This window comes from Anthonomus grandis, chromosome 10 (genome assembly GCF_022605725.1).
Source record: "Anthonomus grandis grandis chromosome 10, icAntGran1.3, whole genome shotgun sequence".
Classification (NCBI taxonomy): Eukaryota; Metazoa; Arthropoda; class Insecta; order Coleoptera; family Curculionidae; genus Anthonomus; species Anthonomus grandis.
This window is the reverse complement of record NC_065555.1, coordinates 18743861-18756999: the sequence shown is the minus strand read 5'-3', so window position 1 is coordinate 18756999 and position 13139 is coordinate 18743861. Positions and strand designations below refer to the sequence as shown.

The 13139-nt window shown below is 34.2% G+C and overlaps 2 protein-coding genes across 10 annotated transcripts in view; one reads left to right on the top strand and one right to left on the bottom strand.

The window, feature by feature from the left end:
• Positions 1-13139, top strand: part of LOC126741573 (autophagy-related protein 16-1) — a 579654-nt gene that overhangs the window by 75658 nt on the left and 490857 nt on the right. The gene's annotated exons all lie outside the window — the stretch shown is intronic.
• LOC126741569 (uncharacterized) overlaps positions 1-13139 on the bottom strand; it is a 251654-nt gene that overhangs the window by 2831 nt on the left and 235684 nt on the right. For all 7 annotated transcript variants that reach the window (XM_050448039.1, XM_050448037.1, XM_050448042.1 and 4 more), the window contains exons 5-9: positions 7632-7812; positions 7419-7574; positions 6920-7164; positions 6714-6859; positions 1309-1583 (exon numbers count right to left, since the gene is read on the bottom strand). In XM_050448039.1, the coding sequence (XP_050303996.1) occupies positions 1309-1583; positions 6714-6859; positions 6920-7164; positions 7419-7574; positions 7632-7812 (1003 nt within the window). The remainder of the gene's footprint in view (positions 1-1308; positions 1584-6713; positions 6860-6919; positions 7165-7418; positions 7575-7631; positions 7813-13139) is intronic.

Below are 13139 nucleotides of genomic sequence, written 5' to 3'. Positions count from 1 at the left end.
TGAACCGCGAAGTATCCTTAGGTCGACGACTATCAGAGTCAAACAAAACAATTTCCATACCAATTCATACCAACTAATTCCTTTACGAAGGGCTGTTTTTGTTCAAAATTTTTATCAGAGGATTTTTTTGTCTAAAAGAGTTTCAGATAATGATGAAGAGACTAGACAAGACGATTCTAATTAAAATAATAATTAAAGTAGAAGATCAAAACACAAGTCTTTCTTTTCTGTTTGAGCATTCTTATATATTGGTCCCATAATAAAATGTAGGGCAGCCATTAGAGTCGATCAATATAATTTCGCTGGAAAAAAACACTTTCCATAGCAATTAATTCTCTTACGAAGATCACGTAGAGGCTGTTTTGTTAGTTGCCAAGATTTGAGGGCGTTGACATTGTTTAAAATTATCTACAAGGGTTCCTAGTTCATCGATCTTACTCTGAAGGGAATATGTCAAGATAGCTACTAGCCAAGATAAAATGCTGTTACAAGTATCTTTGTGTCGACGATTGACACCTGGCTTAACTATAAAACATATATAATTAATAGTTAATAACTATTAACTATAAAAATGTAACTGGAAGATAAAAACGCTCAATGTTTACCTTTCCTGTTTGAGAAATTGTTGTCAGAGGACTGTTTTGTCAGTTGCCAAGGCATGAGGGCGTTAATATTGATCAAAAGAATCTATAAGAGTTCCTAGTTCATGGATTTACTTCTGAAGGGAATGTGGCTAAAGATAATGATGAAGAAACTGGCGAAGATGAACATGTGTAATTAGTGAACCAATAAATATTCTTTGGTCGATGATTCTAATTAAAATATAACTAGGCGATAAAAACTCTTAATTCGTTCCTTTCTGTTGAGCACTGTTATAGATAAGTCTTATAATGAAGAGAAGAGGTCTATAAGACAGCCATCTAAGTCGATCAAAATTATATCTCTGGAACCAATGCCATCAATAACAACTAATTTCCTTTAAAAGATCACAAAAAAGCTGTTGTTTTCTTTTTTTCGATGAAAGGAGTCTTTTCGTTTGCCAAGACATTCAAATGTTTATACCTCATGACCGCCTGATGCAATTGAAATAATTTTTTTGGAATCTTGTAGATACACAATTAGGGCGTTGACATTGATTAAAATGATCTACAAGAGTTCCTTGTTCATGGATCTACATCTGAAGGGAATGGGGCTAAAGATAATCATGAAGAGACTGGCCAAGATGAAATTGTGTAACAAGTATGCTTAGGTCGGCGATTGACAGCTTATGATGTAATGATGACTATAAAAATGTAACTCAATTCTTACCTTTCCTGTTTGAGCACTCTTATAGATAGGTCCCATAATGAAATGGTCTGTAGGACAGCCATCAGAGTCGATCAAAACGATTTCGCTAGAATCCACACCATCCATAGCAACTAATTCTCTCACGAAGATCTCATACGGGCTGTTTTTGTCGAGAATTTCGAATTTTAACGCCAACGGATCTCCAACTTCGGCGGATTGCATCATATCTTCGCCATTTCTGTCGGTAATCTTCATTGCGACATTGGGCGAGTCCACGGTCACTTCCTCCGATAGAGCTGTAATAAGAAGAATAAATGGTTATTATCGCACTGGGAACAAACTGGTTATGTTATAGTACTACACCAGGGATCTGTTAATATGTATCTTAATTGGTCATCTTATCACGGTGTTTTATAAACTGTAAAGTGTTGATCAGAAGCAGTAGGTACCGTAATCGCGGTCGAGTCATAAAATACGTACCGATCTTTTTTCTTCCTGGATTTGAATTATCGCGGTATAAACTGGGATTATTAAAATTTAATAAGTGCAAGGTTTTACCATAAAAAGGCCGTCTACATAAATGTTGTTTATTAGAACGCAAGCAGAAGCATAAAAAAGCTTTGAAGCAAACATTATGTTTTTTATGAAGAACTAATGATTTATTAAATGCAGCCGGCAAATAAATATTAATTACTATATTTTAATGAAGCTGTACGTATTTGTTTTAAATAAAGTGAGTTGGTATCCAACAAAGAGAGACTTTTGACAAAAATCTAGTAGTTACAGTATCACAGATTTAATAGCATGCCTACACGTATTTCGCTCAGTTTACAACATCATGCCACTTTAAAAGCATATACACACTCATATTTGCCTCAATATTGATAACAAGAACTTATTTCAAATGAACAAATTAAGTCTTCGCGGAATTTTAGTGGTATTTTACCTCTTTCAGACTTTTGAAGTCAATTTTTACGTTTTCGTTTACGTCAGCTCTAGCGGCTGGGCCATAAATTGCTAGTCTTCTCCTATCGAAGGATTGATGACTATGGATCTTCTGCTCTAACAGTTGTCTTAGTTGACTGAAGATTAAGTGAACCCTTAATGTTTAAAATTACACATTGTACTAGCTTCGGCCTATTGTGGTAATGCCCTTTAACTTTGCCAATTAGCCTATAGATTGATCAGAGTGGTTCTGAGAGGTGGTTAAAGTCAATTGAACCAAAATTTCACGCATTTCGTTAAATGTGTCAATAGCTTCTTCTGTTGCCATCCATTTGTCATGTCTTTCAGGCATTTGAAGTAGATTTTCGTTTGATCTCAACTTTTTGTAATTTTTGGGATTTGATCAATGGCTGCAAGCATTTTATACATTTGATGTAAATTTTTATTTGGCTTCAATTTTTGAGGGTTTTCTTGATTTTGAACAATTTTCCGACTTATTCCAAACGTTTGGTATAATTTGTATGTTAATTTTTTGTAGTTCCAGGCTTTTGGAAGTAAAGTTTCATTTAATTGCAAATATATTTTTAATGTTGAACAATTATTTGTTTTATTCCAGGCATTTAGTAACATTTTTTATATCTTCCAGGATTTTAAATAACTTCTTATTTTTTCTAGGACTTTGAAGTCAGTATTTATAAATTTCTGCAAGCATTTCTCGTAATTATCGTTATTTTTCTTGTATTTCAGGCATTTGAAGTAAATTTTCATTTGATTCAATTTTTTTATGGTTTTCAGGATTTTAAAAAATTATTCGTTTTATTCCAGGCATTTAATAATTTTTATTAATTTAATTTTTAAGTCTTCTAGGATTTTAAATTATTTTCCATATTTTCTATGGTAGATCAATAGTTATCAACCAAAAACTTTGATCTTGAGGCAGCAAGAGTTTGCTGACGTGAAACAACATTCAAATGGTCATATCTCATGAACGGCTAATCCAATTGAAATAATTTCTCTGGAATATTGTTAACAATAACTTGGTCTTACACTTTGATAATCATGATTGTAGATCCACTCCTGAACAAGATTTTTATCGATTTTCTATCCATGACCTCTTTAAATCGGATATCGAATTTAAGGATTCAGATATCTTCAGTACTCTCTGATTTACAACTTTTGCAGGCTGTATAAAAAACAGGGAAAATATTAAAATTAATCGAATAAAGTTTATTTTATGACTCTAGGATTAGTAGATCAATTGTTATCGATTAAATTGTCACTCAACCAACCATTTTTACTCGACCAAATATCGACTCATTAGCTTTTGGCACTTAAAGTCTTTTTTCTTAGTATTTCCTAATTGCTTTGAGTTTTTTCTATATAACTATATAACCTAGTTGTTTAGGAGTATCAGATACACTTTTCATATTTCCGCTGTATTTGACGTGATTCTTCATGTCTTAGGTATATGAAGTCAATTTTCTTTTTACTCCAAGATTTGATATAATTTTCAGGTTTTCAAATAATTTTCCATATTTTCCAGGCCTTTTGCTTCGAGTCAAATTTCTATGTTATGTATGTTTTCATACTATACTGCCATTTCCTGGGCTTTCTTCTGGTTCAACAAAAGTCTGTCTGATAGAACAGCTCTCGACCTATTGCTTTGCCTGTTTTAGGCCTGCATGTCCATATCTTCAGATTTTCCAGTTGTAAAGACATCATCGGCAAATAGGGCAAAATTTCCTGTTTGGTTTTCAAAGGAAGATCGTTGATAAAAATCAGGAAGAAAACCGGTTCTTGAATAGAGCCCTGAGAAACATCCACTTTGATGCTTTCTGGTGTCGATGTTTGTTCTTGACTTTTACCACCTGCCAGCAATTCTATAGGTAACTTGAGACGAGCCAAATACTATTATCAAATATGTCCTTTAAAAATCATTTTATTCCAGGCATTTGACTTGACCAGATTTTCATTGAACATAATTTTCCATCTTAAGTTTACACCAGAACTTCCAGTTCTCCAGAATCGAATGTCACGTAGATTGTCATACTCTTTAAACATTCTCATTTTATTCCAGTTTTCATGTACATGAATTTTCCGCATCTTTTAGGAATTTGAAGTAAATAAGTAGAATATATTCCAGGCATTTGATATCATATTTACTTTTTTCCAGATTTTCAAATAATTTTTGATATTTTCCAGGCTTTTGCTTTTGGTCAGCTTTCATACTATCCAACCATTTGAAGTTATTTCCAGCTCTTTTGCAGTAAATTTTTATTTTATTTTCATTTCACTTTTTATTGATTTTTTTTTTCAAGTGTACACCAAAACTTCTAGTTCTCCATAGTTAAACGTCACGTAGGTAAGCAATATTTAAGGGATCTTGCTTCACTGTCCACTATTTCATTTTCCTCAACACTGATGTCATTAAGAAATTACACGTGGGCATCTTCCATTGAGGTCATCATCAGTTGGTGTTGAATTGTTGATTATTTAATAACGTACATATAAGACGTTTGTTGGACCAGCCTCAGGAAAACCACTTGGAGATATTAAGGACAGAGTTGAAGAATTCTTGTGGGGTGGGGAGCTTTTTTAAAGACTTCCAAGCATATGACCTATTATAGGCCAAGCATATGACTATATTATATAACAGTAAAGTGTTGCAGAGATTGTAAGAACTTAACTGATGTCGTCCAAATCTTGTATATGAAAATTATGTTTATCGTTAAACCAGCCTATTTTATATTAATTGAGTTAAACGGGTCAATTTTAATGTCAAGGCAGTAAATTGTTGACCACTGGCCAAATAAGTGTTTGTAGACTGTAATTGTCAATGCTGGTAACTTCTTCTTCCTCCTCTTTTCCTTCTTCTTTTTCTTCGCGTCAAGGACAAAGAAAAAAATAGTGTAAAAAAACTGATGCCAACTGTCATTTATTTTTGCATTAAAAGCGTCAACTGAATTAAAGATTAATACAGTAAACGGTCAGCAGGTAATCAAATTACTGTCTGTAGACTCTTCGGTCTATGATTGTCACTACTGCTGAGAGATAACAGCTGTTAACAAATTCAACTTTTCCTTGTCTACTTCTTTGCGTCATTTCTCGCCTAAAAAATTAAATTACTATCTCTAGATTAATTGTCAACACTGGTGACAGATGACAGCTCTAAACAAATTCAACTCTAAGATTCTTCTTCTTTTTTGGCGTCATTACTCTCCTAGGAAATTAAATGACTGTCATTAATCAATATAAAAATTGAGTCATCCTTAGACAAGGACAAAAGTTAGTTTAGAAAGACTGATGTCATCTGTAATTTATTTTTTCAAGAAGGTCAAATGAATTTAAGATCAGCACAGTAAACTGTAAACAGTTGTTCAACTTATCGTCTCTAGACTCTTTGATCAACGATTGTCACTATGTTTCGACCCCTTATTAGATCATCTTCTTCAGACTTCTTAATACTTAACCGCACCCTGCCTAGTTTTCCAACGAAGTCAAAAGTGAGCACTCATAGTTCAAAGAAGGAAAAAAATAAAAGATGAGGCAAAAAAATGCCTACATAACTCCGCTAATTGTGCCCGATGACAAGGCAATATCGCAAGATGACCGTAGAAAAAACATCTACAAATTGCCAGTATTGAAAAATAATAAAAAAGTACGGCGAGCATCTAGATCTAATTTGACATGGACGGCGTACACCTTGCACCGGATCTTCTTTTTTGCTTGCTTTGTGTATTTTTTGATAAATTAATAACGTCGGAATAATATACCTATTTTGTCTAAATGGTGTACCTTTTCAGATTTAGTGACTTTAGTTTGTTTTTAAGCGTGACTCTTAGATGGAGCCGCTGGTATTCATTTGTAAATATACTCTCAAGTTTCTAAACAATATCATCTTCTGCTTGCAATCGAATTTGGTTCTCTTATTTCGTATAGGACCCCACCTCTGTTCTTTTACATGTACTACCCATGAAATTCTAACATCCTCCCTAGTAGAGTGCACGCTTGACTTAAAATAGATTATTCCTTAAAAACTTCACTTTATAATTTCCTAATCGACTTATAATTAATGCCGATAATCCTAGCACCTACTAATTAGTGAGTGCCAGCCTAATTGCTTAATAAATAAAGAGCGTCGGTAGCGGCCATTCGATGTTATTATAATGGTAATGGGTAATAACAACCTTTATTTTAAAAACTAGTTTTGATGCGATATAGTTGTATATCGCTTTAAACTAGTATGTCCTGATATAGTTATATTAATAAATAAATACATAAATCGAAATGCCAGTTTAGTTACTATCGCGTGCATATACTTGGTCGGAGTGGACTTTTTTGTTTCAGTATCTCACTGAGCTTAGATAAATTTGTAATGCTATTCAAGGCATTTCAAGTCATTTTCCAAACATCTCCATAGAAGCTGGGTAAAATAAACTTCCTGCTAGATATAAAACATCAATTTCAAGGATGATGCTTACCTAATGTAATATCTCCATGCACTCCCAAATCAACCTCATTCGTCACACTCTTATTCGTAAGATCATATTGACACGTAACAGCCAAACCAAGATCACTACTGGTCACAATCTTATCGTGGTGCTGAATCACCACATCGTTGATGTATCTGCAAAAACACAAACACAATTTTAATATCAATAATATTAAGCATTCTCAAATAAGTTACCTTCCCAGTCCATTCTTCCTAACGTTACATTCCAAGTTATCGTAAGCCATACTGAGTTCAAATTCCAAACTGTTGTTGACGTCTTGCACGCAAGAGTTGGGACTTCCTTTGGCGTAGATCTTTCCATCGAACAGTTTACTAGTCTGGATCTTGGCGATCATGTCTCCTGATCTACAGTCGATGCTCACGTTGTAGCAGGAGCTGAGCTCGTAAGTCGCTGCTTCTGGAACGTCTAAGTAGGGATCCTGGAAAACAATGAATATTGAACTTTATTGAAGAGTTAGCAGCTAATTATAAAATCTCAGTTAAAAATAATAAATCTATTGAGGAAAACGTGCATAGATCGACTTTAAGGTGTTCACAGCAGTTCAGGCTTCAAGACGTTCTAAAGAAAGGATGTTCAGATGCAAGCATCTCTTTTGACTGACATGTTGTGATGTCACCTACCTCACTGACAGATATCATTGATACAAATAATTTGGTTCTATCTATATCTTACCTGGATATCCGCCAAAGTAGCTCTAGAGTGATGGCTCAATCTGCAGACCATTTCACCGGTATCACCGTAGTCGTACGAGTGGCATCTGTAGGGGGAGTTTAAGCAAAGTTCTTTGCATTCGTCCAGAGATCCGACATCTTGGTATACAGAGTCGACCTAAAAACAATTCAATTAATACATCTGATATTATTTGGAAAAACGTGGAAAACTCACTGTTTTCAGAATTCTTCCATTTAGTTTCTTGAATTCACACAGTTTGGTGGGTTCTTCGATGCAGTTGTTCTCCATATAGTCATACCCGTCGGCTGAGATAAAGGCGTTACTTCCTGCTACTGTCAGTCTGTCCATAGAAGAAAGCTCGCAGTTTCCAGTGGCGTTGTTGTAGTTTGATGATCTGTAATATAAGAACTTATTCAGAACAGATCTTACATCAACCTTCTACCATTAATAATAGAGTTTCTCGAGCAGCGAGATGATGGCAAACGAGTTCAATTCTTTTACGCACCTGGACGGAGTTTTGTCAACATCTCAATGCTATTTTAATGGTAACTACTTTTTTAATCGGCAAGTTGTTGGGTGTTTAATTGTTTTACTGCGCACATGGGCGGTCAACACTTTGTCAACACCTCACCGCTAAATTAACGATGACAATCTTGTAATAAAGACTCAGGATTTCTCACAATATAAAAATGCTTACATAGAAGCAAATCAAATAGGAAACGGGAATCTAGGAGTGCGAACGGCAGCCATACAATGGCTTTATTGTATAGGAAGTTTATTAAATGAAATTAATTTTATCCACGGCTTAGAGCAACTATCATTTTTCTTAACGCCGTTTGAGCGGTAGTTCGCAGAATAGCAGAAATTAAAGATAAATAACTAGGTGCAGAATTACTACGGTTATAAAGGAACTTAAACTGTACTTTTGCTTTTCATATGGGAGAAAATAATTTGCGGTTTTGTAACTGTGCGAGTACAATGGTCATAAATAATAGGAAGCGCAAGTAATTCAATAGCAGGTTTTTCTAATTGTTCTTAATTAGACGGGTTATTATTGGATAATTATCAAATAGATCTGGTAAAGAAAATTGATTTATGTGGTGCACGTTAACGTATAATTACAACTGCTTTAAAACAGTGATTTTAGATTTAAATGGTCAATTAATCCTAGAATATTTTGCGAAATCAGTAGATTTTTCGTGATCAGTTTAGCTCATGATGAATCGGTACCAGGTAAGAAAAATATTTGTCAAAGACCTCTCTATTAGAAGAACCATGAGCCGCCACTATGCCTACCATTTGCATAACAGTGTCATTATCAGGTAAAAGAGATTATTAATTAGATCCATATGCAAATACCTGATTAATCATCAAGTTGGACCTTATATACAGCAATAAAATTAGATATGCAATTCATTTCCTCATACACGGTAATATTTCGTTTCTGTGAAAACACCATAAGGCGAACGGAGCGTAGTAATTATTCGTCCCAATGAATGCGTATCTCAGCAATGCATAAAATCACAATTATTGGTACAAGAGCCATGCTTGCCAATTATAATCGGCTAAACAGCATCGGATTCCCGGAAGTTGGTACGCATCGGTTGGTTTCTTTAAGAAGACGACGACACGACGGCCTTGGCACTACAAGCATAATTACTAGGAGGACAATCACCAGTAAATCACCGTTTTGCTTTTTGAATAAGCCGTTAATTAACGTTTTTTTCATATAAAACACATAAAGTCAGTTCATTAAGGATTTCACGTTCCGAGTGCTGAATAATGTTAACGTTTAGAGTGTTCCACCCAAACTTTGAATACATACCAGAGAGATTAGAAATATTAGGGAAATCAGTGCGCAAAGCGTTATTTCTGATCAGTGCGCACATAAACGACGTGAAATACCGACACGTTATACATACCGGATGCGCAGAATATTGGAATAATAATTTATAGAAATTAGGTTATCGTTCTGCCTTGATGTCACTGCCGAGGAGTGAGTTGCTTTTCCATTACAACTTACTGGATGATATAGACCATATTGGAGGCAAGTAACTTCTCTGTTCTGAAGAATATCATAAGAAGTATATCAGAGAGAACCGTCATTCACTAGACTTCAAGTGAAACTCCTATAACAGTTGTTTTTATTTATCTCTTAGGAAGATAACTGCGTTCTGCCTATGAAGATCTTCTTGACTAAATTGCCGCTTGCTATTATTATTATTCTTCCCTTAGATCTCGTAACGTAAGTATGAATACCTCTTAAGAAGATAAGTCTGGACCTAATGGCAGCTGCTGATAGAAGGTTTAAAAGAGAGGATCTCCTTAAAGGGTCTCTAAAAAAATACAGGCAAAGAACTGAAAGAACTAATAAATTTATCATTACTGATTCTTTTCAATGCTCTCAACTACGTGTTCACATAATCTGTTTGTGGCCAAAACATTAAATCTTACGAGAAAAAGTAACTTGCCTATCTATAGGATTTTACCAAAGTTTACAACCAAGCGAAACAAAAAACAAGGGAATACTTAGAAGTGAAAATCCTAAATGATACCAGTTGAATATTTTCTAGAGCTGCCCTTATAGAGCATCATTTTCATGAAAATAACAAAATGCCTTTAACTTTACCGATACGAGAAGCTACGTTTATAAATTGCTTTACTTAAGATACACTAGGATATATTACTAGCAATATCTTTGCATAAAGTCTTTAGCAATAAAATCTTTAGGAATGATGCAGTATTCTCTAAAGCTGCTCTCACAGAGCATCATTTCCATTGAAATAACATGCCGCCTTTGATGTTACCGTCACGAAGAACTGCGTTTCCAAATCCTGCACCACAGATGCATTATATGATTGCCTTCCCAGGGTGTTTTTTCTAAAACTATGTTTAATAACTATTTTAGTTGACTAGGTTCGACTATATACATATAATAGCTTTTTTGTGCCATTAAAGGGCACAAAATGGCCAGAAGAATGGATAAAATCCGTATACATTCCACTAGATTAAAAAAAATATATATATGAATGCAGTAGCTATAGAACCATCATCCGAATAAGTATCTTTTTTGTAATATAGCCCCAGAACAAGCAGGTTTTATCTCAGTTCGAGGAACAAAAGACCAAATCTTGAAAATGAGACAGGTGGTTAAGAAGATATTTAAATACAAAGTCCCGGTTATGATATGTATTCTGGATTATCGCAAGGCTTATAATCCAAGGCTTTTGACACGGTGTACTGGAATGACAATGTCTATATGCACATTGAATGCACAGTATATTCCAATGCTTGCTACATCTTTCAGCTCTGTTGAATTGATGTGCGTAGAACAGAAATAAATGCTGGATTATGGTTCTGGCTTAATGCTAGAGTACTCTGACAGTTGAGGAGTGCTCTTTTTCTCACTGGCACCTGGTAATCTGCATGAATAAATGTGTATTTCTGAATAAAACCGTCTGTCATCAGACCAACGCACCCAAGGACTAAATCGCTATTGCTTTTATGAATCTTTACCTAATAACTTTTAAAATAAGCTTAAACAGTTCATCAATCATTTTACGTCCTGAAGTCATATTTGTCAGATCAGTTATGCACGTATGCAGATTGCATATTATTAGCATACTTTTTATGATGCATTTTTAAAGGCAGATCCGTTAAACCCGTGGGTGATTTTTAACCATGAGAAAAAATCATTGGTATGTTAATACTGAATAATTATGAGCATTGTAAATCTTTCAGGTGAAATATCTTGTATGAGAGGGAAGGGGAATATAGTGGATCTTATTCCAGCTTCATCACATATGAATTTCTTGAGCATTAAGTTGGGGTTTCCTGATGAAACTTTTTATGGCAGACCATCTGAAAGCATGGAAAATAAAGACGATGAAAATCATCCCGATATAACACAGGCATAGACAAATTAACAAGCAAACAAGTAAACCTTATTGGACCTTACGTTCCGTTAAATAAAACACTGCTCAATTAGTAATTTTAAAATTAAAATCTTTTCTGATTAATACTATTTTAAATTTGCTTTTTTACCATTCATTAAATTACAACCTATTTTCAGGCTTTTTACGAACACACAAATTCACTGTAGTTTGTTTTACGATTTTATTTTACCATTCAACTTTTGTGATAATTTTGTGGTCAATGTTTCCGACCGATTTATCGCCACTATATTTCCGACAGGTTTGACGCTAATTCTGAAGTTGGCAGGAGAATAACTCTAATCTATTTTAACGTTGTGTCTCCCGCCTTTTTACACAAGTTAAATAGAAACATGGAAGGGTACTTGGAATGTCCACCTTTTGTCAAATATTGCTTGTCCTTTTACATAGTGGTGTGTTATTAATAGTCTTGGATGTTCGGTATAAATAATGTTTTAATTTGTGATGTGGAACTCCTGTGTGTAACTTACAAATAAGTATAGTTTATCTCTTTATTTTTTAAATCCTTTTTCTATACCGGGTGGTGCGTCGCCGAGCGGAACATAGGAAATCATAGAAAATCCTATGTAAATTTTAAGAGGGTCAATTATTGGCTTCCCTGTAGATTTTACAGAAAAAATGTAAGATAACTTTTTGAAGAGACTCATCTGGCAAACCCTCGTGCAAACTTTAAAAAAAATTTAATAAGCGAATTTTGAATTATTCAATTAAATGTAATTGCAAAATTACCAAATTTTCGGCACCAGTAAAATGAATTTTGTCACTGACGTGAGGAAAAGTGTCAATAAATCAGTGACAGTCGATATTTGAAAACAAGTATGAATTATTCAATCGACGAAAAAATAGATATAAATATTTAATATAACTTCATCGTTATATTAAATAAAAGTTTAGATAAAAAAGTAATGTTAACATGTCTTACTTTGAATATATGATTGTGAGATTGATAAAACGAAAAAAAACATTTCTTGTATTCGGCTGTACGTCAGATTTGACAAAGCCTTATAACAAATTGTTTGCTGGTGGTTGGTATCTGGTTTTACCTGAACCGAAAATTTGGTAATATTGCAATTACATTTTCAAAGTTTCAAAAAATTTTAATTTCAAAGTTTCGAAAAATGGTAACAAGATTCGCTTATTAAAATTTTTTGAAACTTTGCACGAGGGTTTGCCATATTGGTCTCTTCAAAAAGTTTTCTTAGATTTTTTCGGTATCTGCAAAGCCAATAATTGACCCCCTTAAAAATTACATGGGATTTTCTATGTTCCGCCCGGTATAAAAATATAAAAATCACATTCAATTTACTTTCAGTTAGTACTGATAATGGCTCACATGTCGAACGCGCTCCGCCAAGACATTAATAAACACTTTGGTCTAAATATATCGGGTCGGCTTATTTCGTCCTGTCCTGCGAGCAACAGAACCATTTCTCTCCTTTAAATCTACATTTGGTTACATGTTGAAAAGAGGATATGTCCAAGCAGCCATATCTCAAGCCCTATTGCACCTACGCGAATAAAACACAAACAAAAATTTCCCCTTTCAATGAGCTTCATTTACACCTAAATATTTTTTTTGAAGTATTGCAATTGTCTTGAAAATGGACCCGAAAACCATCATTTACTGGCCTAGTAGATAAAATGAATATTGATAATTCTTGTACTTAACGAGAGGTTGAGTGCTAAAATATGGGATACTCTGGTACCCAATGTTAGCGCAAAGGAGTATTCACATTAACTAAATATCTAGTCCATGTATTACCATCGA